The 25,935-nt window shown below is 38.5% G+C and overlaps 1 protein-coding gene across 2 annotated transcripts; it reads left to right on the top strand.

Annotated features, from left to right (window-relative positions):
- The first annotated feature begins 1,119 nt into the window (after positions 1 to 1,119).
- Positions 1,120 to 25,890, top strand: eya2 (EYA transcriptional coactivator and phosphatase 2). Of its 2 annotated transcripts, XM_031748277.2 has the most exons (16): positions 1,128 to 1,484; positions 10,320 to 10,401; positions 10,594 to 10,634; positions 11,579 to 11,691; positions 12,543 to 12,659; positions 16,594 to 16,670; positions 16,829 to 17,012; positions 17,277 to 17,413; positions 17,538 to 17,621; positions 20,223 to 20,312; positions 22,400 to 22,458; positions 23,219 to 23,379; positions 23,857 to 23,971; positions 24,142 to 24,263; positions 24,368 to 24,468; positions 24,813 to 25,890. In XM_031748277.2, exons 4-16 carry the CDS (start codon positions 11,589 to 11,591, stop codon positions 24,891 to 24,893), a joined length of 1,431 nt encoding a protein of 476 aa, XP_031604137.1. In that variant the 5' UTR covers positions 1,128 to 1,484; positions 10,320 to 10,401; positions 10,594 to 10,634; positions 11,579 to 11,588; the 3' UTR covers positions 24,894 to 25,890. The 2 variants fall into 2 exon arrangements, with proteins under 2 accessions (XP_031604138.1, XP_031604137.1); XM_031748278.2 differs by lacking the exon at positions 10,594 to 10,634 and having other exon boundaries at positions 1,120 to 1,484; positions 24,813 to 24,893.
- The last annotated feature ends 45 nt before the right edge of the window (positions 25,891 to 25,935 follow it).

The following is a 25,935-nucleotide window of genomic DNA, read 5'->3' as shown; positions in this document are numbered from 1 at the left end:
ATGTTACAGAATATACACAGAGACAATGGCTCACAAGGTGGACACACATAACGTGGGCACAAACACACATATTCTCATCATATTAAACAAAAGACATTAGAGGATGAAACAACTGCACTGTGCTTCCTCAGCGTCACGGGAACTCACTGGAAGTGACGGCTGCAATCAGACTGGCAAGATGTGTTAGATTCATTTCATTAAGCAGGTGTTGTTAAAACTGCACATCCACATGACCTGTTTGGATAACCTTGAACGATCTTTGACTTTCCCCAGATACATGACTGGACCCGATACAGTGTGAGCAGTCTAAATGCCTGCATGCAAATGTTAGGGTTATGATTTTTTTTCTTTGTTTTTTTGTTTTTAAGTGATTGTTTTGAGTTTTTTTTTTTAATGGATAGATTACAAACATAATAAATGTGTGACAAATGAAGGAGTTATTTGAAAGACATTTTTATTTTCCTTTATCATGTATGACCTAAATCAGTAACAGAAAGTATAGCTGGTTAAGGTCTGTACTTTTTTTAGGCATTTATAGGTTGGGGAGAATTTATTCTAATATTGGTATTCTCCAAATAAGTAATGCGCATTAAAATTTTGGATTTCAAGTCTCTTTGATGATGTTTTTATGTACTTTATCCAGTGTGCATACATAATGAAAAATAAAAATAAATCATCTTATAAAAGCTCAGTAATATCAAATTAAACTAAAGTAAAAATCATTTCATCTCAGCTCTATGTTATCGCTCATCTTTAAAGTTAGCTACAGACACACACACATTCACACGCACGCACACACACACACACACACACACACACACACACACACACACACACACACACACTAAAGATAACTACTGCTTGATAAAGCTGTCAATACCCAGGAGTTATTTTCCAAAAGCTAAGGAAACTCTTCATATCTGGAGTGCAGACGTTGTCCTCAGCATCAGTGTGTCTCCCTCAATAGTTTCAGCGTCGTTGTGTAAACACAGGCGGTGAAGAGCCTTTGACTAAACAAAGATTTAAAGATAGGCGACAAGTGAGGCACTTCTGCTGAGGGCATAAACGAGGAGTGGCTGAGACCTGGGGGCGCGCACGCACACACACAAACACACGCGTTCAGGCTGTGTGCAGCGCGCCCGCACTCCTTCAGTAGTAGGAGGAGGAACCAGGAATCTTCGCTCATTTACTTAACACCGCTTCCCCACCGCCAGGAAAGCAAACACGCTCCTGAAGCTGCAGAGTGCGAGAAGAGAGATCGATGCGAGTGAGTGTCTGCAGAAAGCTGTCACCTAGAGCCCCTCGATTTAAAGCGTCCGCTTTTTCTTCCTCCTCATCTCAGGAGCTCCGAGTCAACAGGAGCGTGTTGTCACTGATTTGCTGGGACACTTGGGGGGGAAAAGACCTGCGGGCTCTCTCCTGGGCATGGAGAGGCTCTGATCGGTAATCGGATTTTTCCTGCATATGCCTTATTCTAAATGATGGTAAGTTTAATATACCTTCTTTTCTGTCTTTTATTTATTTATTTATTTATTTATGCAATAGGGCATCATATCATTACATATCACTTCACGGATTTACTGATTTAAACCAAACAGTCCGTAGAGTTTGATGCTCATTTGTATCGCTGCGAATTTTTTATGTATTTCCTGACCCTTCCAAGTCTGACTGAGACTTTTTGAGATAAATATTACAGGAAGCATAATTTGTCCTGTTAAGAGAGTTTTTCTCCCCCCCCCCCTTCTTTCAAACCGTACCAGTGAGAAGTGTATACTAAAGTAAATTTACGGCATAATTTTTCAGCTACACTGTTATATTTTTTTTCTCGTTTGGCTATTTTAAAATTATAATAATTATTATTATTATGATTATAAAATTAGGGTAATATAATGATGGTATTAGTGGTATGGTTAAAATGTTTGTTTTTATATATTGTGTTATAATTTCATTTTTAAAAATAAGACATAGCCCAAATGTAATGTATAATGATAGGAATCTTCAAAGCCGTGATACAAACAGTAGCCTACTTGGCACCATTCCTATTTGTGTAGGGACAAATGTTTTCTAAAGCGGAAAAATGTCGGGCCATATACAAGTAAAACTGGTTAGTTTTGCTTTTGTTTTTTTGTTTGTTTGTTTCGGGGTAGTTTTAAAAATCCTGTGGGCTGAGAATAGTATTTTCCAACTGATTAAGCGTTTAACTATAATTCTTAAGAATAATTCCTAGCAGTAGAAAATCCCCAAATCATCATCAACAAAACGGTTATTTTGTGTCTTGACAAGCCATTTAAAAAAAAACCCCAAAAAAACTGGGGCAGAAGTGTGTGAGGTGCCTTCTCTTTAGATTGAGCTCCTTTTGTTTTTCTTGGTGCGTTTTGAGTCCGTGGGCTAATTTTTGCTCGGGCCTATAAGTACAGAAGATTACACCCAAATCACTGACACCCGTGTAGCAGCCACTCAATGACCCTCAATGAGTAAATTAGGGGAGCCTCCCCGTAAGCGTTTTTCAAAGACTGGTATTCATATTTGTCAAGGACCCCTTCATTGCTCCAGACTAGAAAAGCCACTCTCCTGTTTTGCCAGTCATTCAAATTACTTTTAAACATTTCTATCGGGTACAGGGTAAAGAGTAATGAGTAATGGGGTCCTCTGGTTTTAGCAGACTCCTCTAAAATAAATGTATTGACATGAAAAAAATATGACGTTGCATTGTCTTGGATTTCTAGTAGATTTTTGCCATGATATACAGATAAAATATATATTAATTAGGAAATATTTTTTAAAATTTACATTTAAACTTTAATAAGTTAAACAATTAAATTTTTGTACAGGCAGGGATCTTTTTTTTTAATATCATGTGGGACACCAATATAGGTTCTTTATATACCACCACTCTGAATTTTGTAAAACCTAGTTGGCATATCTCTCGCCTGCCACTTACTGTCAGTTATCTCTGTTCCAAAGCGGGAGTCTTACTTTAGATAGCTGGTGTGTGAAATTCAGATCCCCAACCGTCCATAAATTAGAATCTCCTGCTACCTCTATTTCAATCTCCATAAATATCCAAGGATCTGATGGAGGCGACAGGGGTGCTGGCTCAAACCACATACGCAAGGTTTGTGCTCGAGCATGTTTGATTTAACACTGTGGTGTGTCTCCTAATAACATTAGGCCCCATTTCTGGATTTCTTCTCTATAGCTGACCCGAGCCCCTGACAGTCTTTCTCCCTCTGCCTCTTTCTCTTCTCCCTGTTTCCTCAGACTTCATGGTTCTTATTACTAGCTCTAATAAATTGTGAATAAGCAGGAACCCAAAAAGTCCCGAGTTGTGGAGAATTCCCCATCCTGAACCGAAGGCACCCCCTCTTAAGAAAACACAAATTAATTCCAACCCCCTCTGTAGCCAAACGTTTCTGGAATGATAAATATTTTCATAGGAAGCTCTGCTCTTCCTGACTTTATCGGCACCGATTTTATGATATTTCTTCACAGCTGTGCAGCTCTTGATGTCTTATGGCTTCTGTTTGTCCCTTTCTCCTCAGCCTCTCTCTTCTCTCTCTCACTCTCACTGGGAGTCAAGCAGCTTTAATGACATGAATTTAAGGCTACAGCAGTGTTAGAGCCAGACTTTGCTGTGTCATTGCAAAGCTTTCTAATTTGCTGCACTAAAATGAGTGCATTTGTATTTGGCGCAGAACTAAATATTTTTTTAGCCATTTAGTCAGCTTATTTGTTCTTAGACACACCACTTGACATCTTCTCGTTGTGCTTTAATCAGCGAGGCGTACAGACCAAATTTGTCCACATATTGGCATGTTGCCTTTGTCTAAAGACATATTTACATGTCTAATATTGCACTTGGTGTTTGTCAAGGTCACAAGTATTTCCTAGGCAGTAGTTTATCCTGTCTTTTTAACAGTCGCAGGGACACAATAGTCAAGTGATACAGCCAGTTTAATCCTGACTTACAAACAAGCACACAAGGTCAAAGTCATAACGGCTGCATTTATGTGACCAGTGTACGTCAGTGTGATTGCTTGTTTTTGCTCTGTTTTTTTATTTTAAATATACTGTTTTTTAAATGTAGTTTATTCTCTTTGCTCATAACCCGAGAAGCCTGCAACCAATCAGGTAAAATGTTAAGGAAATAAGGAAAAGTTTAAATGTCCCAAAAAAAACTCAACAGCAAGTTTTTTGTTGTTGTTTTTTGGGGGGAGGGGGATTAATGTTTAGATCAGATTTGTTTATTAGGCTTCTTTATTTATAGTCCAACAACATAAAAGCTGATAGTCGAACATCATTTAGATACTAATTTTGAATTATTAAAAACTGCACATTACTGTCAATGTGTTTGGTTTAGCAAAAAGTCAGGGCAGAAAACGTGTTTCTGTTACTTCTTGAACCACTCCAAAGTTATGAAGCCTTCTTCTTAATGTCTCCTGCTTCCCTGCCATTCTCTCCCCCATATTTAATTCCCTTAAGGCCCAGAAAGCTCCCGGCGAGGCCTTGTGGTGATGTGTGTGTAGGTCTGGGTATGTGTAATAAACTCTGGGCTGTCAGCAGACAACAGCTGTCTTTCTGGCTATCTCCTTATCTCATCTTGAATAGTGAAGCCACACACATTGCAACAAAACCTACTGTGACCATTTTTTTCTTTGGGCGGGGGGTTAATGTGTGAGCACTTTCCAACGAAAAGAGAATTTAATATTTCTCGGTTGTCCATGGAATATTTTTTTAGGTGTCAGAATTTTTTTCAACATTACATTTTCCTCATATAATATAATGTTTTTTTTTGTCTTTTGGGGTTTTTTTTGTTTGTTTTTTTTACAATTTTTCCATCTGTTAGCTCTAATTCACCCATCCATCCACCTATTTTCTTCCACTTATTCAATTCAGGCTCGCAGGGGGCTGGAGCCTATCCCAGCTGCCACAGGATGAGGTTGCCAGTCTGTCACTGAGTTCGAATTCATATTTGATAATATCTAATTTTTTCTGGCATTCTTATCTCCATTTTTCTTTCTTGCTTTCTTTGTCTCTCTCAAACACACACTTGCACAGTAAATCTACCAGTAAAGAAGTAATTGGACCTCGGTCTGTCTGTAGCACCTCTGAGATTCAGCTACTGCTGAGTTCTGTCTGGCCAGCTGTTAGCGGCTATGGCGGCCACTTGCCATCATGTGCTAGGGAGACGATCGAGGGTAAACCTAATGACTAATAAAGCCGCAAGTCTGAGAGTTTGTGTACTTTAGTGTGCGTCTATGAGTTCATTAGAGAAGGCAGGAGCACTCATGCAGTCAGGCGTGTGTCACTTTTAAATTCATGAGCGCATGCACAGCCGCCCTCCCATCATCAGACCAGATGTTTTTTTACCTGGGAGCCAGACCACCATCTGACTGGGGTCAGCCCAGTTCTCCAACCCACACCCACTCCTCTAGGCTGCTGGGAGGTCTGCCAGCTGTCCCCCTCTCTGACCCCTGTCCCGGGGCACTTGTTTTGGTGTAGGTGGTCCTTCTTGGGTTTGGCAATATTACAGGGGGAAATTATAAGGGATATTATAAGTGTTGTTCCTTGAACACAGGGAGGAAACCGACCTTGCAAAGAAACAAATGCAAGCTGAAATGAGCTGAAATGTCGAACGGAGGAAAGAGCGTGTGTTTGAGAAATCGGGATAAAGGTGCCAGTAGTGTCGAATAAAAAAAGCTTTGATTACCAAGAGACGGAGTGGACTGCTGACATTCAAGCAGTGCTGTTGTTGGAGTTAGTCAAGTGAAAAAGACAGGACACCAAATCTTGGAGGTAAAGTTACGGAGTGTAGACAGAGTTGACAACAGGTTCACTGCTGCCAGAGGTTAATTAAAGCCGCTTGCAGAATCACTTCTGTTTCCTTCTAAGGAGTTCTCTGTCTACATCAGTTTTAAATGAACACACAAATGAACATACTTGAATAGCGTCACCATTCAATTGTGTTTGTTTGTGTCTGTTTTTTTTTTATCTCAAGAAAAAAAGGAGACAGAAAAAAGCTGAGCTAATCAATAGAGTCTTTATTTTAATCATGTGTGTATGTCTTAAAGTGGTTATGGAAGTTAACAGATTTTTTTGTTGATATTGTAAATATTGTAGATAAGTTGGGGTAAGAAGGGAGTGATTGCATGAAAACTACAAAAGACCTGATAGGACAATTTCTACTGCAACAGGTGTCTAAAACATGGAACCATTTTGTGCATGTGTGTCTTTTTTTTGTTTGTTTTATGTGGTGATAGCAAATATCAAACTTTGTATGGAGTCAACAAAAACATTTCTGTATGGTTTTTCCAAGTGTTACAATTAATCCATTGCTGATGGAGTTTTTTCTGTGAGTAAGGATGGCCATTGCTTTCTTGATGTAGTTACAGCAATAACAGTCAGCGGTAGCAAATCACATATAGAAAATGAGCATAAAAAATGGGTGCTAATGTCATTTACTAATATTTTAATATCCATGTTATCTTCCAATGAAACAACAACACTATGTTATAGCTTATGTCTTTTGGAAATTGGAAACTTAGACAAAAAAACATATGTAAATGTAAATTATCAGACAAAGCAAGCAATTCAAAGATGTGCATATTTTAGAACATTTAGTGCACATGTTTACTTAGGAAAATAATCAGCGGACATAATTGATAAAGAAAATAAGTGCCAGACCAGGCTCAGTCCCTGGATGGAAAGTCTTGCAGATTTGCATGAAGTTTGCGCTCTGTTTACTGAAAGATTTTCCAGCATTACTGGACAGAGTTTGTAGGCTCTGAAAGGGCTTTTTATCATCATAATACCAAAAGAAAAAAAAATCATGAAAATGTCAGAAAAAACAACAGTTTTCCCACATGTGTACTAAATCATCTTGTGTTCATTTATATTGGAAGTGCTGGCTTTGTTTTTACTTGTGGATGGATGTAGGTTTTTTTTATTATTATTAAATACACAAAAAAAGTTCTGAACATAAATATCCATATATTTTCCTGTTTTCTGTAGTCTGTTGAACTTTCAGTTGTGTGCCAAAAATGTTTAAAGGGGGCAGTGGTTGGCAGATGGCATCAAGTTCCTCCCCAAAACATTGACATAAATCCAAATAGTGGGTCCTTGTTCAATGTCTTTTATCAGCAGCTGAGAGAGAGGTTTGTGTGCAACAGCGAAACAGCCCCCCAAATTCCCCCAGGCACTTATGTGGACTGTACAAATCGAGGGCTCCAGGTGGGGTTCCATATGGCATGACCAGAGACCACCAAATCACCTTTTCAAACTTCTGATTGAAAACCAATAATAAAGGTCAGACCATCCGTGGGTCACTTCAGGCTGTAACCAGACTCTTACTATAAAGTCATATCAAAATTCAGACAGCCAGACAGAGACTTAAACAGACATTGTTGCTGCATACATATTTACACTGTCAACAATAGGAAGACACTGGTCCCCTAATTGTCTGACTAATGTAAATAAGATAGGGAACACACCCTGCATTGAAAATTACCACCAGCTACAGCATCTGGTGAGGACTCGTGGGTCACTTAGTTAAAATACCAAACTTTACTAGTTTTGTTCAAAGCAGAAGATACGCTATGTGACAGTTTTTCAGCAATTTTCATTTTTCTCCAGATGTGATAACATGTCATACAGACCAGTTTCTTGAACATGACAACACCTTAATAAGTGAACGTAGTTTATTATGTATAGGTATGAGTCAGTTTAGTGTGAGTCAAATTGTTGTCTTAACTTAATAAAAGGTAAATAAGCATAAACAGGTGTTTTCCTTTTATTTTCCCAAATGACATTTCAACCTAAAGCACAATATACTCCACAAAGGCTAGAATTTGATACCCGTGAAATAAGCCGAGGTCTAGCAGAACTCTGAGACCCAGGTGAAGCTGGTGAGACAGACTTTGTGGCCTTGCGGCCCCCTGTAGCATTGCTGGGTTTGTTTTAGCTTCAGTTTCAGTTCTTGGCCTTCCACATCTCTGTTGAGCGCCGCTCATCTTCCCTCCGGTGTCCTGTAGTTCCCATGGCCTTGGCCGCCCTCATCCCAGCCCTCAACCTGAACCAGGAAGTGCCTTGGCTTTCATACAGTTTTTGTGTTTGCATGTACGTGCATGTGTGTCTCTGTGTGGGTGTATGTATACAGGACTGTTACAACTAAAGTCAAGAGGACTCTGAACAGACGTTGCTTTTAGTTTTACTCCCTGGAAAGTACTAGGAAATGCAAAGCACAACAGAACTTCCCTTATTTTTCCTCTGCACTGCAGTATCAGTGTCATCATACTGAGCTTCACAGTCTGCCTGTGATAAGGGTCACTTCAGGCTGCAAGGACTTAAACAAAGGTTACTGATTGTATCTAAACTGCAAAGCCTGATTTCAGATTTCAAATTGAGATGAAAATAATTCAGATATACAATTTAATGCTTTTGAGCTGTGGTTGTAACATATTTACTTGAAAAAAAAGTTTGTAATAGAAAGAAAAAAAATAACCTGCATTCGCATGTATTTATGTTTACGGTGAGATTAATACTATAGACCTACAAGTGAATCTAGTAAGTCCTTGTGGCTGAGAGTGCGCAACTTGTAAATAATGCATTTTGCCTTTTCTCAGTCATCCTCATGTCTCTGCTGCTCTGAAACCTAGTTTCTCTTATAATTCATCACTGTCATCTGTCTCTGTCAATGTGTTGTCAGTGAGGTTGGAGGTCAGGCAGTTAGCTACAGCTTTGCCAGATTGCAATGGCCTTAGGCAAAAACAGAGAGGGGGAAGGGGGAGACAAAAAGAGCATATACAATTAATAAAATAGTTCAGGTTATTGCAAATGTAGTCATATATTTACAAAGGAACAAGATTGTGCGGAACAAAGACAGGTAACCATAGCATTTAGTCACGCTTTTCTTCACTGCTCTGACACCTACTTGGCCACTGGAACAATGCGCACACATACATCAACATTTTAGCACGCTAACAGAGTTCACTCTTCAGAAAATGTTTTCAACAACATTTGGGATTTCTTTCCTATTCAGCCATAAGAGACTTAGAGAGGTCTGTACTGATGTCAGGCGATAAGGCTTGGCAGGCGGTTTGTGTTTTACTTCTTTACAGAAGTTGGATGCACTGTAACTGTACTTTCACAGCAAACTTGTAAAGACATTTCTTTGTGAATCCTCTCAAAACTTTTACCACCGAATCACCATAGTATCATCCAAAATCAAGATTTCCCTTCATTTTGATCTGATATGTGTAACACAGATAGCATTTTGACATTTTCCCAGCATGGTAGTAGGAGTTCTGTTGGGCAGACTGACCTCATTCAGCTTCCTCCTTTAACTAATTTATATGCTACAGATTTTGTCTAACCATCAGCCCACTTTACAGAACCCTTTTTTCTTATTTTTATTGCTTTTGTTAATAAGGCAGGACCTATCAATTGTACGTCTTCTAATCAAATCTCATATCACATTACACTGATATATCCAATTATCTGTAAATTGACAGTAAAATCAAAAAGGCCATATCGATCTGGTTGTGGTTAATTGAGTGATTTCAGAATGATTTCACTGTCCAATAAAGCAATATGTTATCATATTTCTCGTATTAATTTGCAGCATTCAATTCAAGTTTATTTATACAGCACCAAATCACAACAACAGTCGCCTCAAGGCGCTTTATATTATAAGGTAGACCCTAAAAAAACCTTCAATTTACTCAGGAGAAGCAATTAAATTAAAGAGTTACTGTAGCTCAAGGGAAAAATATCTTGCAAAATTTTTCCTCTCCTCATGTCATTATTTTGTCATGCCGTCGTGTTTACTCATCAGCTCTATCGTCCCACCATGTCAGCCAACAGACATGAGAAATTCTGTTTAACAGCTTTCTGTTGAAAACCCTATCCACCCCCACTGTTATTATGGTTTGTGAACTATTCCCTATGTAGCAACACACAATTTGCATGGCACAGGTGTCAGGTAGGAGAGTAAGTCTGAAAGGTTAAAGCGGGCTACTTTGCAAAAAAAAAAAAAAAAACAACCTTAGAAACAGTTGTACCTGGTTTCTGTAACTCCCCATTTGACTTTCAGATCCCTTATTTGACTGTCTGAAGTCATTGCGACAATGGCTTCACATCAGTGCTACATTTAGCTTAATCTGTCTGTCTGATTCTTTGTTTTCTTTAAACCTGTTCACCTTTTGAACTGTTTGCATGAATAAAATATTTTTTCTCCTTGTTTTGTTTCAACAGGGCTTGAGGCATGTCAGTAAACTGCATGACTATGTCCTGATGGTATGTATTCACTATTGTTTCCACAGGAGAGTTGACGACTTGAAAGCAACCTGACAAACACCAGTGTGAGAGGATAAAGAGGTTTAAGCTCTCTCTCTACAGGAGCAGGTAAGAGAACCAAACTACAAAGGCATGCAGTCTGCCTGAGAAATTACTGAGAAGTTTGTTACATAATGAATGAACATCTTATCATAACTGTATTTAAAGGTTTATAACCATTCCTTTGAGTGATATTGTCTCTTTCTTGGCTGATCTCATGGCTTTTTTTCTAACAGTGTCCACTCTTGCTTCATTTCACAGGGCTTCTTATTAACTAATCCAAGGACATTACACATCCTCAGGTATTCTTTTAATGACATTCGCCACTAAAATTAAAGTGAACTAAGATTAGGACTTTTTGATAAAACTTGTAGTTAGGACTGGATCAGGTGACTCTGAACTTTACCGTAGTTATGTTGCATAGGAGTATTTCTCCTTCTCCTCCCCTGTTTTTACTAGTTTATTCACCACTTTGTATATAATCATTAGGTATTATTAAACATATATAATCATTAGATATTATTAAACTCTCTCTGAGCCTGGTTCTGTCTGAAGTTTTTTCCGGTTAGAAGGGAGTTTTTCCTTCCCACTGTTGCCAAGTGCTTGCTCATAAAGGATCATCTGATTGTTGTGGTTTTCTCTTTCTATTTTTGTGGTGTCTTTACCTTATTATATAAAGAGTGCGTATGATCAAATGAACTATAGACATGGGTTTCAGACTCTTCAAAATACCAGTTCACACAGCTCTGGCTGTGAGCACAGAAGACCAAGCCATCTTATGTTTGCAAGAGGCAGCCAATCAAAAGAAAGCTTGTTAAAAAGGATCTACACTAAAAGGAAATAGGAGCGAAAATAGCTTGCATTAGCCCGTGGATAAACTGAGGATCTGAACTGTTTAAGACAAATAAGGATTATTTTTATCTATGGGTTAAGCAAAGCTATGCTAGTAAAGTACAAAAATGTAAATTTGCGATTCTGGAAATTGCTATAGCTCACCTTTCCTTTCATTTAACTTTCAAGCTGAGTTTTATTTAGATTTGTTTAAGTTTTTAAGCTTTTAATAGCAGACGAAGCAAAGAGACCAAAACAACAAAACAACGCATATCTTTCAATTTTATCAAAGATTCCTGGCAGCCACCCATTCTTCCCCATGCTGAATTTTAACATGACAAAACAGTGAAATGGATATAGAGAAGTCAAACTCGCTAACAAAAGTTCCCTCATTTTTTTTTTCTTCCCTCTCCAGGATCATTGTCATGGCAGCATATGGACAGACTCAGTACAGCCCTGCCCTCCAACCTGCAGGACCATACGCATCGTACACGCACCACACACAGGGCTACAGCATGCCATCTTACAGTAAGTACAAACAAACATGGTGTTATGAATATACAATGCAATAACATTCTAAAACAGTGACTTGAGGTGGACACTAGGGGAACAAACATTTTATAATATACACAGCAAACCAGGGCATTGTGCTACGAAGATAAATTGCCATTTTACTTACACCAATAAGCCACAGCATTAAAACAATATTTTGTGGGTCTTTCTCATTCGAGTCAAAACAGCTGCGATTAGTCAGGGCATAGACACTAGCTCTCTGGCTGCATCCTGTGATGTTTGGGCCTCAGTGGAACAGTTTGTTCTAGGCATCCCGCAGATTGGTTGATTTGACTAGGATTTGGAAGGATCAGGGGCCAAATGATTACTTTTGGGTCTTTGATGCGTTCTCAGAGCTGTTTCTGTGGAGTTTTTGCAGGTCGTGAGGTGCATTGTTCTAGACTGCTGCCTTTGAAGGGGTGTACATGTGTCGAAGTGGGTGGCATGTAGCAAACTAACATCCAGGAAGGCCAGAACCACAGGCTTACCAGCAGAACACTGCATTATAACAAGCTGATCACGTCACTTGTCACTTGTTTTAGCATTGTGGTTAATCTGTGTAGGCTCTGTTCAGTGTTGCTGAGGAAAATGGATTTCAAGAGATTGATCTAGAAACTCAAATGTCAAACCTTGATAGTCAACCTCAGTGTGTTATGTAGGTTTAATTATCTCAACTGATTAACATGGATTAGACAAAACCGTTTTCTGACTTCAACATCGAAACTCTAGTAATAGCGTGTTTGGTATAATTGATAATGAAAATAACTTTGTTGGTTAGTCTTGCCCTGAATGCAACATTAATTTTCTGTTTTTTAATGTTATTTCAGATATTAAAACTGAGGATGGCCTAAGTCACTCACCAGGACAGACAGGACTACTGGGCTACTCCAACTTCAGCAGTACTCCATCAAGTCAAAGTCTCTACAGCTACTCTCATACACATGGTTAGTCTGAAACACTGTATGTACTGAAACTAAGGACACGCTACCGCACACAACAATGCACAGACCTTTTATATGGCATCTCTGATATTGCGTTACTGGATGGAGCATCCATACTCGCCATCGTCCTTAGCTCCTCTCCTCTCTCTGCCACACCTGTTCTCCATTAGCTGCGGTCTGGACTCCTGGCGTCAAAAGTCTCCCCACCCCTCCTCTTTTTCGTGGGGTCAGGCCCCCTTTCTCCACTCAGACCAACAACACAGCATGCAAGCGCTTGTGTCAATTTCTCCGGAGAGGGAGTCAAAAAAAACATGTAGATGATAGGAAGAGAAAATGAGAGGATAGAGGAAAAATATGAATTGTAGAGATAACAAAAATTAGGCAGAGGGTCTTGTTGGCGGTCAAATGATTTGACTAAGATATAGTGCTCGTGAGTCTGTTCAGCACTATGCCCGTGTGTGTTTGTGTGTGTGTGTGTGTGTGTGTGTGTGTGTGTGTGTGTGTGTGTGTGTGTGTGTGTGTGTGTGTGTGTGTGTGTGTGTGTGTGTGTGTGTGTGTGTGTGTGTGTGTGTGTGTGTGTGTGTGTGTGTGTGTGTGTGTGTGTGTGCTGTACACATTCCTCAGTCGTTCGGCGCCCAAAGCATGACTCGCTCAGTGCGACTTTATGGCTTTGAAACCAGCGTGAAATTGACCTTGTGTGTGAGAGGGGAGAGGTTAAGGGGCATTTTACGGAGGGTTGAATGGGTTTAATATTGCAGACAGAGCATGAGCTATTTCCACTGAATGAAAGAGACAAAGAGAAGATGAAACAATTTAGGGCAATAAACCGATGAGTGGACGTGCTTTTAAAATGCTGTTGATTTGCACTCTACACCAATGAGTTCTTAACATTATAACAATACACCTATTAATTCAGATACTATTAATGACATTAGTCGTTCCTCTGCTTACGTTCTACGTCTGACAAATTTCATGTGACTTTGTGATTTTGATTATTGACTAAAGTGATTGTCCCATGTATTTAAAATAAACTCCGATTAAAAAGCAGAACGTCTATTTAAAATTGTAACATTTTAAAATGTTAACAAAATGTAAACATTTTAAATATATAGGATTTTTTTTTTAGCTTAAGAATTTTTATAACATTAGCAACTACTAACATTTAAGGCTAGAGAACATAGTTGATTTCACAATAGTAATCCCAGGTGCCAAGAATATTTTTGAGAATAACAACCCAGTACTTCCTGAATCTTACTGCCTTTCTTCTTCTTCAACAGTATATAACAATAGACAAGAACATTTGGTGCATATGATAATTACAGTAGTTATGGTACTAAAAAAATATTCTTCATTTTAGAAGTAAGGTGTTGTATGTAAAGCATCTGTTGAAGCTGGTGAAGTATTAATTTTAATCTTTCTGTGAGTGATTGGACAATTTTTAAGTGCCACAGTTTACCAGGAAGTTTTTTTTGTTTTTGTTTTTTTATTCATTTTTTTTTCTTTTCTTTTCTTTTTTTTGGTGAAATCAAGTTGAGACAAGTTCAGAACTGACATTTCTCACATGTATCAGCAGGAGACAGTTAACATGTTGTTAATACTGAACTAGATGGAGTGTCTATAAGGCTGGATACCAAATGACTACTCACTAGCAGGGATAATTACCTTGTGTTATTCTCACTTCAACAAAATCAGACACCACACAGACTTTGCAAGGTTAAAAGCCATCTAATGTTGGGAACTTGCATTGTCACAAACATCTCTACGTTCATGGCTGCAGTTAAAATGAGCACTAAACTGTCATGTTGTGAATAAGCACAATTCATTGTTTGTGAATAACTATAGTTTACTCTATTGCCAAAATAGTCATGGTTATAGATCCTTTTCCTTTCAGTTAGCTAACAGACTAACTGACCTTTTTCTTCTTATAGATGACTGAGTAGCTGTTTCCATAGCTTTTGATTTACCCTAATCTTCTTCGAAGAAGAAGAATCGCTAGTCTTTTACACAGTTAAATTTGTGCTCTGCTTAAAATCCAGTGTTATCCAATATGAATGTCATGCTTTATCTTTCTCCACTCACCCACGGACTCCAGATCAATTGCTTGTCAGCTCTTTGCAGACAAGTCAATTCTTTTTTTCCATATAACTTTCTTTTAGGAGAATATTCAGATGTGAGGCATTACGCAGGAATGTAAATATTCATGTAAACACACTTTTGATGGAACCTCTCAGAAACTGCAAAGCCTTCAGTGACTGTGCTTTGTTAGATCACCCTTGAACCAACAAACAGTTTTTAACATAGTGTACTTAAAGCTTGAAGGATACTGTTCCCAAACAAAATACAGTTGTTTGAATATTTGTATGCATAAATCATTAACTGAAAACTTCAAACGGTAATAAACTGCCACAACAACCAAATGTTTGTAGGATTTCAGAATGTTTCCATGTCATCCATTATACTGTACACAATACGCACGCACACGCACACACACACACACACACACACACACACACACACACACACACACACACACACACACACACACACACACACACACACACACACACACACCACAAAAAGCCTTCAGAAAAACTTACTGTACACTGTGTGTGCAACTCAAACCAAATGGGGGCTATGGGAGATTTTGTGTTTACTCCAGAGACGTCCTGTATTTTTCCTTTAGTCACTCTAAAGGCTGTTGTGTTATTTGAGACCGTTTCATTGTGATTCTTCCACTGAGTCATTATTCTACTGTTTGTCATGCACTGTGTCATGGTGAAGAAGGAGCAATGATCTTATGAAACATGAAACAATGATCTTATGATCTTATTAAACAATGGAGGGTAAACGTAAGGTAATTATATATAGCAAGCTAGGAAGCTAGCAGTGTCTGTTAATTAACTTCCAAACTATCCCATGTAATTACTTATTGCTTAAAACCACCCATTCAATAAACAGTACAGGTGGAAATAAAACACATAGTAGGCATGTCATTTGATCTGTTTTTCATGTGAATGCAAATAGCAATAGACACAATCATCTACATAACAAGCTGCATAACAAGAAAAGGCTCTTACTCTCTCTAAAATGGGAACATTAAAAGGTCGAACTGCTTTTAAAAATGTTCTTTCTTTTACTTTACAGTTACTTCAACTGTCCTGTAACACAGCTGGTTTAGCAAAGACTGCAAAATATGTCAACTGTCATCTTCTTCGGTTCATAACATGTATAACTGTCTGTTTGTAAATTCTGAAAATGTAATTATTTTACATGAAGTTGTTAGGAAATAGTATCCCCATTTTAAGGAACCACACACAATGTACTTTTTTTCACAGTTAGTAGAAGTTCATTTGATCCTCTTTGGATAATAGCCAGCATTTTTGCATTTTTGGGGGGTTTATTTTAATTTGCTTTTTTTTTAAGCTATATCAAGATAATGGTTAAACTAAAGGGATGGAATGAAAATCAGAAATATAGTTCTGTGGGTGAAGGTGATAAAATTACAGGAGAAGTAGTTAATCAGACAAACAAACAGTATGCACAGACCTGACAGGAAGATGCAGAGTGAGACAGCATCACTGTGGGGCAAAATCGCTTGGAGGAAGACATTCTTGCCTTGGCTTGATTAGTATTGAAGATTCCCAGAGCAGCCGGAGCAGCAGACTTTCCCACCTGTGTTGTCATGTCGATAATAAATCACTCTCTAACCTTCTACAGCACTTAGCTGTCACAGAGGAGTCAAAGTTTACTGCTCAGTACTTCCTCTACTCAGATCACAGATCAGATTGGATCTTGCGAAATTATATATGAAGCGGATTCAACAATACCAGATGGAACAGAGTCAAATATCCCTCCAGTTTGGAATTGTATCATTTTTTTGAATCCTTTGAGTGATTTATACCTTAAAGCTAACCCTTGTCTATGCATCATTCCTTAGGTAGTGGCATCTCATCTGGAATTTTTCAAGGCACCCATGCAATCTCAAGTTCAACCCCTTTCAACCCTGCACAACAAGTGAGTATCTAAGTTCTTACTAGCAACGCATGAACAAAATTTTTCTTTGTTTATAGTTATCTGCAGAAATAAAAGGGGAACTCTAAAAGTCCTGTAATGTAATCGGTTATCAACTGATGTTTGACGTCACAGACTAATATTCTTGTCTGTGTTGGCAGGAGTTTTCAGCGTATTCAAGCTACAGTCAGAGTCAATACTCGCCGTATTATAACTCGCATCACTACAACAGCCCCTATCTAACCAGTAGCAACATCAGCCCTGCTGCGATCACTGCTCCATTAGCCTATCAGCACCCAGAACACCCAATTATGTTGCCCAATCACAGCCCAGAGTCGCATACAGGTAAAAACTTCTCTTTTTTTGTTTTATTTCTGAGCTTTTTTTTTAAGAATATTTGAGTGATTTAATCACTTTAATTATACTATGTGTCATTTTTTTTAATCATTGTGACATTAAGAAAAAGAATACAAAAACCTAAATATTCAAAACTGTACTTCCCTGATGATTCTGAAAACCACGTAGTTGCCCCTTTGAACATACAAATTGTTGTTTGTGACCGGTTTTAAAAATAAATAAAAGAAGGAAAAAATTATTTCTGTCTTTTAGGAGAGTACCACCCACCACCCAGCCCCCCCACACCAGGTAAAGAGGAGGGGGTCCCAACACGAAGGGGTTCAGATGGCAAGTTAAGAGGAAGAAAAAGAGCCAGTGACCCCGCTCCACCTTTGGACTCTGATATTGAGGTAAACACATGGTCACACATTGTTGGAAATTAGCAGCATTTCTCTACAATATTTATCTTTCTCTCTCACGCACACTCACAAACTGTCATGTGGTTAACATTACATATCTGTTATTTCACTGCAGCGAGTGTTTATCTGGGATCTGGATGAAACCATCATTATTTTCCATTCGCTCCTCACGGGAACTTTCTCCTCACGATTTGGCAAGGTATGGCGATATGACCATTCTCGTTGTCATTTACTGTAAGAAGTATGTACTGAAGCTATAATCACACACAATGCCAGCGATAAGGCTGGTGGACACATGATCCTAACAACAAACGTGTAACCCCGCTTTCTCTCACCAATCAAGTGCTTATTTAACTTAGTGGTCAACAGTTTGGCTGCCTGAGACAAGTGACCTTTGGGTCTCATCCCTGAGCATTTTCACACGCTGGCTGTTTTTCCTTTCTGCCCTCCTGTTTCTTTTCATAATGCAGCAGGGCTGTTTAGCTACCCCGACAACCTGCGGCGTGATTGGCAGCCAGTGGGACCTTTACATAACAGACAGGCAGCTGACGAGGGGCGGACAGTGGTGCATTTCTTGTTTTTGGCCGTGGATCTGTGTTTTGAATTCTCACGGTCCCCCTGCGGGTTGACACAAGGCTGATGGGAGTTTGAGAGCAGCGTTTCTGATGGGCTCAGATCAGTTGTTTCTTTTTCTTTCTCTTCTGCCACGGAGAGGGGGTGAAGAGAGAAAGAGCAGAAGGGCCAAGAAAAGAGAAGGAGCAAGTTAGACTCTGTGGATGTGTTGAAATGTGACTCATGTGCCAGAAATTCCTGATTCCTCCCACCACCCAAACACCCCACTGTTGGATCTAGGGAAGCTCGGCTGGACACCTTCTGACATCAAAACTAAGACATGCAGTAAAGGAATTGAATGAATGACAGTGGAAAAACAGATTAATAGCCTAATATTGAGATGGTTTACAAGCTAGAAAGATTTTGTTTTTGTTCCTACTAAAGGAGAAATAATACAATCATTTCTGGAGATAATTAACTTAGTTTGCATCCTGCTTCTCACCATAAGCCTCTTCCAACTGGATCAATGTAATTTGCTCTTATTAATAACAAATGCTTGGGTATGTAAAGTTAAGTCTGGGCCCACTCTGAGGAAGACTAATGGGTCTGTTGAAAGAAACCTGTTTTCACTAGCTTGGTGAGCCAGAGGTGAATAGATGTCCGCATGAGGAGCTGACCCTTACTCCCAAAACATTGCTTCCATTATCTCATCTATCATGCAGCACCTCACTCTATTCTCCAGAGTGTGAATTCCCTTCCCAAACCCTGTTTTTTTATATCACAAACAAAAGTCCCCTGCAAAGGTGCAAATTTGGGAACCGAATTTTCTTCCATGTTCTTTCCTTTTCTACCTCTGTTTTCATCTTCATTCCTTTGCTTTGGGGTTAAAAGAAAGGGGCTTTTATTTGATTTTCTGTGTAGTAGTAACCACAGTCTTCAGAGAAGGGTGATTACAGACAATTATTTCAATTATTGGACAAACAAACCTTTCTCAAGCCTTTAACTCCACCCACTTCATCCTTTCTATTCACCTCTTCCTTAGTCCTCGCCCTCTGCATTTTCTCCCAGTCACCTGTGTCCTCCACGTCGCTCCTATTGAACTTATTTTGCCCTTTGTCCTTAATCACCTTTTTTTAAGCCCTTTTGTGGAGGGAGGTATTTTATAATTGCTGTGATTTACCCTACTTGTGTCATCAAGCCCATTTTACCAACCTGAGCGAGAACACAGCCCCGCTTGTCATTTCAAATGAACTAATTAAATGTTCACCTTTGGCTGACATTTCCTGGCTTGGCGTGTCTTGCTGCCAAAGAGGAGTTATCAAAACAATGCACCACTCACATGTACACACTTTTTTTTCTTTTCTTTTTTTTTTTTAATGTTGAACGACAGCCCACACATGGATGATTTGTCAGCCAGACTGCTGGCACATTATGATTTATATTTTCTGAAGGTGGTAATTCAGAATATGCTTATTAAAAAAACTAAATTGAAGTTGATGTAATGCAAAACCTGGTTTTTAGTTTGCTTTCTATATGATAGAAAATAACAGAGGATAAAAGGTGTGAGGGAAAAGGTGAAAGACTGAATACATTTCAGTTATTATAGCCATCGCATTTAAGGTGCCACTAGTTAAACGATTCTAAATGTATACGATTAAAAATAAGGGTTTTTTAATAGTTTTTAGACTCCATGCTGAGTTCGATTAGTTTTCATGCCTGACCAAAAGCAGCAGCAGAGAACAGTTGGGAAAGCTTGTTGACTGAATTTATGAGTGCCAAAACAAATAGCTCAGAATGGAGATGGTAGAGATAACGAAAAGCAATAGAGTTTGATTGACAGATAAATATTCACACTTGCCTTCTTCTGGAACCTGTTTATGTCAATCCTTTTACTTAGAGCAGAACAAAGCTTCTATTATGTGTGCATTGACATAATGAAAAGAGCAGTAATTTTAGATAACCTTAAATGAACAATTTATTTTCTAAATACCAAAGCTTCTAGTCTTAACCTAAGCCCAGAATTTTATTTCTATGAACTTGCTAACAAAGAGCACAGCCTTTGTTCACATTCACATTCTATTCACGGCAAATAAATGGTGCTAAACCTGTTTATAGTTTTAGATAAAGATGCCAAAAAGAAAAAATCTGTTACTGTCCAGACTAACTTTCAACAGTTTTCTTCTCCCCATCTTGTGCGAGAATGGCATATACAACATGTGTCAATTTTTTCTGTGTCTGTGTGCATCAGGACTCTTCAAAGGCAGTGTCTCTGGGTTTGTGGATGGAGGAAATGATCTTCAACTTGGCTGACTCGAGGCTTTTCTTCAATGACCTGGAGGTGAGGTTTCAAATTTGTGTGATGAACCGTAAATGTTGAAAAAACAGGAGCACAAATAAAATTGCAAGACTCAGTGTTGATTAATTAGCAGTGTGCTTTGCTGCGCAAAGAAAATTGTGCCAGTGTACTATTTTCATATTTGGCTCACAGTGCACTGGATCTCAATATATTCTAATAATTGTGTGACTTTTTCCAGTAAGCTGGAAAACTGTAGCACTGAAAATTATCCAGCAATGTAAGCTGGCATACTGTTAACCAGAAAACCCTGCCTGCAAGAGCTTAGCGAGCGGTTTGACATTTTGCAGCTTTTTCTTCTTACATAAAGCACGGTGGCACTCATTGTAGAAATCTCCTCACACAATATCTATCTCGTATTTATTCTTTCTGCTGCATTTATAGCATTACCCGAACAATTTACTTTCATGGGGAATTGACAGTACGTCAAAAAAAAACTCTGCCAAAGTTAATACACAACCTCTTAAAATGATGACTCCTTAAAAAAAGAAATAAAAGCCCCTGTTGGTCATTAAAATGCAGTTTTAGTACCTGCTAGTGACTGAACAATGCATGTGTTTTTCATCCTAAATTCCTTAACCTTGTTCTGACAAAGAAAAAAAACCTAAAGAGCTGCATAGAAAAAGAGAACAAGTACACTTTGTGCTATAATTATAGGTCTGTGTCTGAGTATCCAAGGGGGAAATTAGTCAAATGGGAGGAGGAACAGTCAAGAAGAGGGAAAGGAGCCAACAAAGCCATTTGCAAACCCAGTTTTTATCCCTCCTTTTGTTGTCAGGGCTCAGTAAAGCTCTAAAGCAGTACCCCATATCAGGCTGACAAAGCCTGTTAAGTCTTAAGGTGCAATTATCTTGTCCTTATCATGTCTGTGGCAACACCAGTGGCTACAACTGCTGCTGTCATGACTCACGTGTTACTGTCTGACTAATCAAGTCCACCATTGCCAGTTGAAATTTTAATGGTTTAAAAAAAAAGATTTCAGTGTGTTCTAGTTTTCTTTATCTCAATTTAACAATACAACTATTACAGTCTAATCAAAATCAGACTAACTCAGACTTTTGCTTTTTCAGACTTTTAGCATATGTGCTATTTTTTTTTTTTTTATTCTGCACTTACATTGACATTTTAAGAACTTCCCATAGCTGACAGATGAAGGATCCAGTTTGCTTTTTTCCCTGTTAAATAACCAAATGTTTGAAATTAAATTATACAAAGGTAATTTGCATTGTACGGTCAGCAGTTACATTTCAGCATGGGTGGATGTCACCTGAGTGGGAGGTGGGTTGCAGCCCCTGGGAATTTTGTTATGCAGCAATGTAAGGAAGATGAGGTAGCGTCTCCGTCTGGATGACTGAAAGGTGATAGGAGAGCCGGTCTGTGCTGGGTCATTGCATTACAGTTTGGAATCATACTAGGACTCCATTTTTAAGCATGTGCGTGCTTACAAACAGAGTATATCACTGAGTGTGCAGAAAGCGGAGTGCAAGTTTTTGCTTGATACCTTTGCATGGTGTGTTTTCACTTAGTCTGTGATGACTGACTTGTCCTACTTTTTTTTTTTTTTTTTTTTTTTTTTAATTTAACATATCAAATCATAATAGCTGTTTTCAAATTTCTTGTTTAACTGCATATTGCTGAAGGTGTTTTGGCTGCAGACATGGTTAAGCTACAGTGTGGTTTTGTTCCTTGCAGTCTGGTTGGCTGCATTAACGTCCAACAGAGACAAATATGCAAACCATTGTGCTTGTCGGACAATGAGTGATTCTTAAGAGAATTTCTTTTTTTAACCAGTGGTTAAATTGTTAGGTGTATTAAAAAGAAAAAAGTGCAGATTTACTTTACTTCACTATGTGGTTGCACTAGAATTGCACCACTATGTTGACAGACTTTTTTTCCCTGGCGCCTTACTGGCACTGACACCTTATTTCCTCCTTCCTTGTATTTTATTTTAACCCTTTTTTTTTCATATCCATTCATTTTGCTATCGTTTCTATATAGCAGAGACCTGCCTGTACATGGCTTTACTCTGAAAAGGATCTCTTCATATATCTGCTCTCCTTTTCATTTCCCAGGAATGTGACCAAGTTCATATTGATGACGTGGCATCAGATGACAATGGACAGGACCTGAGGTAAAGTTTCTGCTGTGTTACTGTACTCAAAGCTTAGCTGGGAAACTCTGACAGTTCTGCTATGGCTTGTGAACCAGACTTGCCCTCTGGGTTTTAGGGGGCAGGAAGAGAAAAGCATGGAGATGAGACTGGGGCTGTGTGCATTTGTGTGCATCTGTGTGTGCTCATGCATGCAAGCATGTGCATGTCTTTTATTTTCCCTACTTCCACAGTCATATAATATGTCAGAGGATTATCCAGTGCTTTCATTTCTCATCAAACTATCTCTTTCATTCCCTCTGTCTCCCTCAGTCCTGGTGTTTTATTGCATAAACTTGTTGAAACACTTTAAGACGCTTTTAGGAATGATTTGAACGAACCAGTCTGTACTAAAGTACACTTTTGACATATTTATTTTATTGAACTTGGACCTTTTCATTTGAGTATGTTTTTATATTTATCCTAGTCACACTACATGTATATAATATTTTTAGTGACAAATGCTCATTCAATTTTACAGGATTTCTTGGCCCTGACAGTTTCATTTGCACTGGCACATTTCCCTACATTTGATGAACAGCTCAAGCAATGCTTTCTTTTTCAATGGTTGAATTGCTTGAATCAATTCCTGCAACCCTAAAATATATTAGTGAATATAACTACTGATTCTTTGAGTACCAATGTCAACAATGATGAACTGCTACAATAAGATGTTCAGAAGAATTCAGCTCGCACCTTTATCATTTATATCCTGGCTGTTTTCTTTATTGTGACTCTGCAGCACTTACAACTTTGGGTCAGATGGTTTCCAGAGCCCAGCAGGAGCAGGATCTCTGTGCCTGGGGTCAGGGGTCCACGGAGGGGTGGACTGGATGAGGAAACTAGCTTTCCGATACCGCAGAGTCAAGGAGATCTACAACACATACAAAAATAATGTTGGGGGTAAGTTCCAGTCTCATTTTATACAACATTGCTGTCTATGTGCGACATGAAAGTTTAGACATTCTTACTTCCTTCTTTCATCTGGGGTTCTCGTGCACATATTAAAAACCTAGCACTTACAGGAAGTTAGATGATGAGATTATTCTAGACAAATGCAAATATTTATCAACTGTAGGACTTAACCCTTTCACCAGTACCCTTAAAGGCAAAAGAGAAACGAACTTTAAGCGTTACACCTAGTCAGGCTTCAATGGGTAAAGAGTTAAAGAACTAAATCTAAAATCTAAGATTCAAAACAAGATTGGTTTGAAGTCATAAAGTAGGACCTTTTCATTCGAGTTCATTCAAAAAGAGTAGTCACTTTTCATTAGGTTCCTATTGTCTTTCTAGGCATAAACATGCAGTTTGAATATGAAGAAGAGTAAAATACTTGTTTCCAAGATTATTTGTCAAGCTTTTGTTCTTCTTGATGGTCAGGTTTACTGGGCAGCCCCAAGCGAGAAGAGTGGTTACAGTTAAGGAGAGAGATGGAAGTCCTCACTGACCTGTGGCTGACTCAAGCACTCAAAGCTCTGGCTCTCATCAACTCAAGGTCAGTTTATGCTTCCACAGTTTTATTACCAGTAAGAGGTGAATTAAATGTTAGCTTTGTTTAATTTGACGTTTTCACATTTTTTTCTAATTGTATTTTTCTCAGTTTGTGACAAAATATATTTATTTGTCGTATTTACTGACTTTAGCATCTGTCTTGCCCTCTTTCAGGCCTAATTGTGTGAATGTGTTGGTGACCACTACCCAGCTCATTCCAGCCCTGTCCAAGGTGTTACTCTATGGTTTAGGTTCAGCCTTCCCCATAGAGAACATATACAGTGCCACCAAGACAGGTGAGAAAACTTCAAGGGAAAGTAGGCAAGCAGATAATATCACAGTTAAGCAAGTGAAAAAGCTGTAATAATAATTTAAACTGTGATTTTTCTCCTTTTCAAAGGCAAAGAAAGTTGTTTTGAGCGTGTCTCTCAGAGGTTTGGTCGGAGAGCAGTCTATGTGGTGATAGGAGATGGAGCTGAAGAGGAGACTGTAGCCAAGAAGGTAAAACTGTCTGTTTTTTATTACTTTAACAGCTGAAAAATGGGCCACAGCAAATCAGTTAACCTTACACCATGCTTGATTTCTGCAGCTTCTGTGGTACGGGTTTGTTTTTTCATGAAATCCCTGCATTGAGATTTTCCAAGATTTTTTTTTTTCTAATGCTTTTCTACAATGTTATCCAGATGTATCTAACTGTGTACTATAGTACCCCTCCAAATGGGACAATACTTCACATATGCTCTGCTTCTGCAGAAACACTGAAAACTTCTGAAAAGATACTACCTTAAGTTTCAATGTTATACTCTATACACGCGTTTAATATGACATTATTTTTGTTTTATCAGAAGAACATGCCATTCTGGAGAGTGTCCTGTAGGGCTGATCTCGAGGCTTTGAGCCACGCACTGGAGCTGGACTACCTCTAGAGGGCGCCATCCATCACATTCTGCTCTTCTGCTTGTGTTATGAGAAACTCTGGAGCTCCTGAGTGCACCTTGCAGGTGAAGATTCCCCTAGAGACTGATTAAAAGTCAGTCACTGCTATATTGAGCGAGCACTCTGGCAGACAATTTTATACCAGAGCCAATGGATTTTGTGGGGATTCTGAAGCAAGGCCGCAGTGTCTGTGATACATAAACATGAAAAAAGGGCTGGAAACAAAATAAAAGACCAAAGTGAAATAAGGGACCAAAGCCTCATAGCTAACTCCAGGGAATTATGGTTAATAAAATATTAATCATATAAAGCAACAAACTTACTTTTTATTTTTTTTATTCATCTCAAGTTTATAAATTGTGTCCGTTTTCAGGATATTTACACCCTGTTTAGTGATCACGGTGAGTAAAGTTCAGATTGTTGATGACTTTTTCTGCTGTGTCTTTATATTTCTTTTGAGACTTAACACATTTTTTTCCTGGCCATTACTGTTGTAAAGACAAAATTAGAAACAAGATTTGTGATATTGTGATTTTAATCATCTAAATAAATGTTAAATACCATTCTCTTTAAGGTAGGGGCTATTAAACAGGCTGCATTTCAGCTTTACAGTGTGAGCTATTTATTGGTTCAGTTTTACAATACAGTACGGTAATAGTTTGGGAGCTCTGCATAAAACAATAATCACAGTTAAAGACCAAAAATCTGCTCAAAATGTTTTGATGAGTTGGCTTGAAGATGCTGTATTATAGGCTGGTGCTTGAATGAATCTTTACCTTTAATTATGGGTTGTATATTGTTTTCTTTACTGTCATTAAGTTCCTAATAACCTGTTTGTAATATAGTTGGACTGGTATGATTGTGCATGTGCCGATTACACTGCCTGTCAGCTTAGCAATGATCTGTATATAATGCTTGGTTGCCAACTTGTTTTGACAGACAGTTGAAGTAGATTAATAAAGATAAATTAATTACACTGAGGGCAAAGGTGAGTTCAGTTTCATGTCATTTTGCACCGTTGCTCAATCTATA

This window comes from Oreochromis aureus, linkage group 5 (assembly GCF_013358895.1).
Source record: "Oreochromis aureus strain Israel breed Guangdong linkage group 5, ZZ_aureus, whole genome shotgun sequence".
Lineage (NCBI taxonomy): Eukaryota > Metazoa > Chordata > Actinopteri > Cichliformes > Cichlidae > Oreochromis > Oreochromis aureus.
Note: the sequence above shows the minus strand (reverse complement) of the source record. Positions and strands in the feature narration are given on the sequence as shown.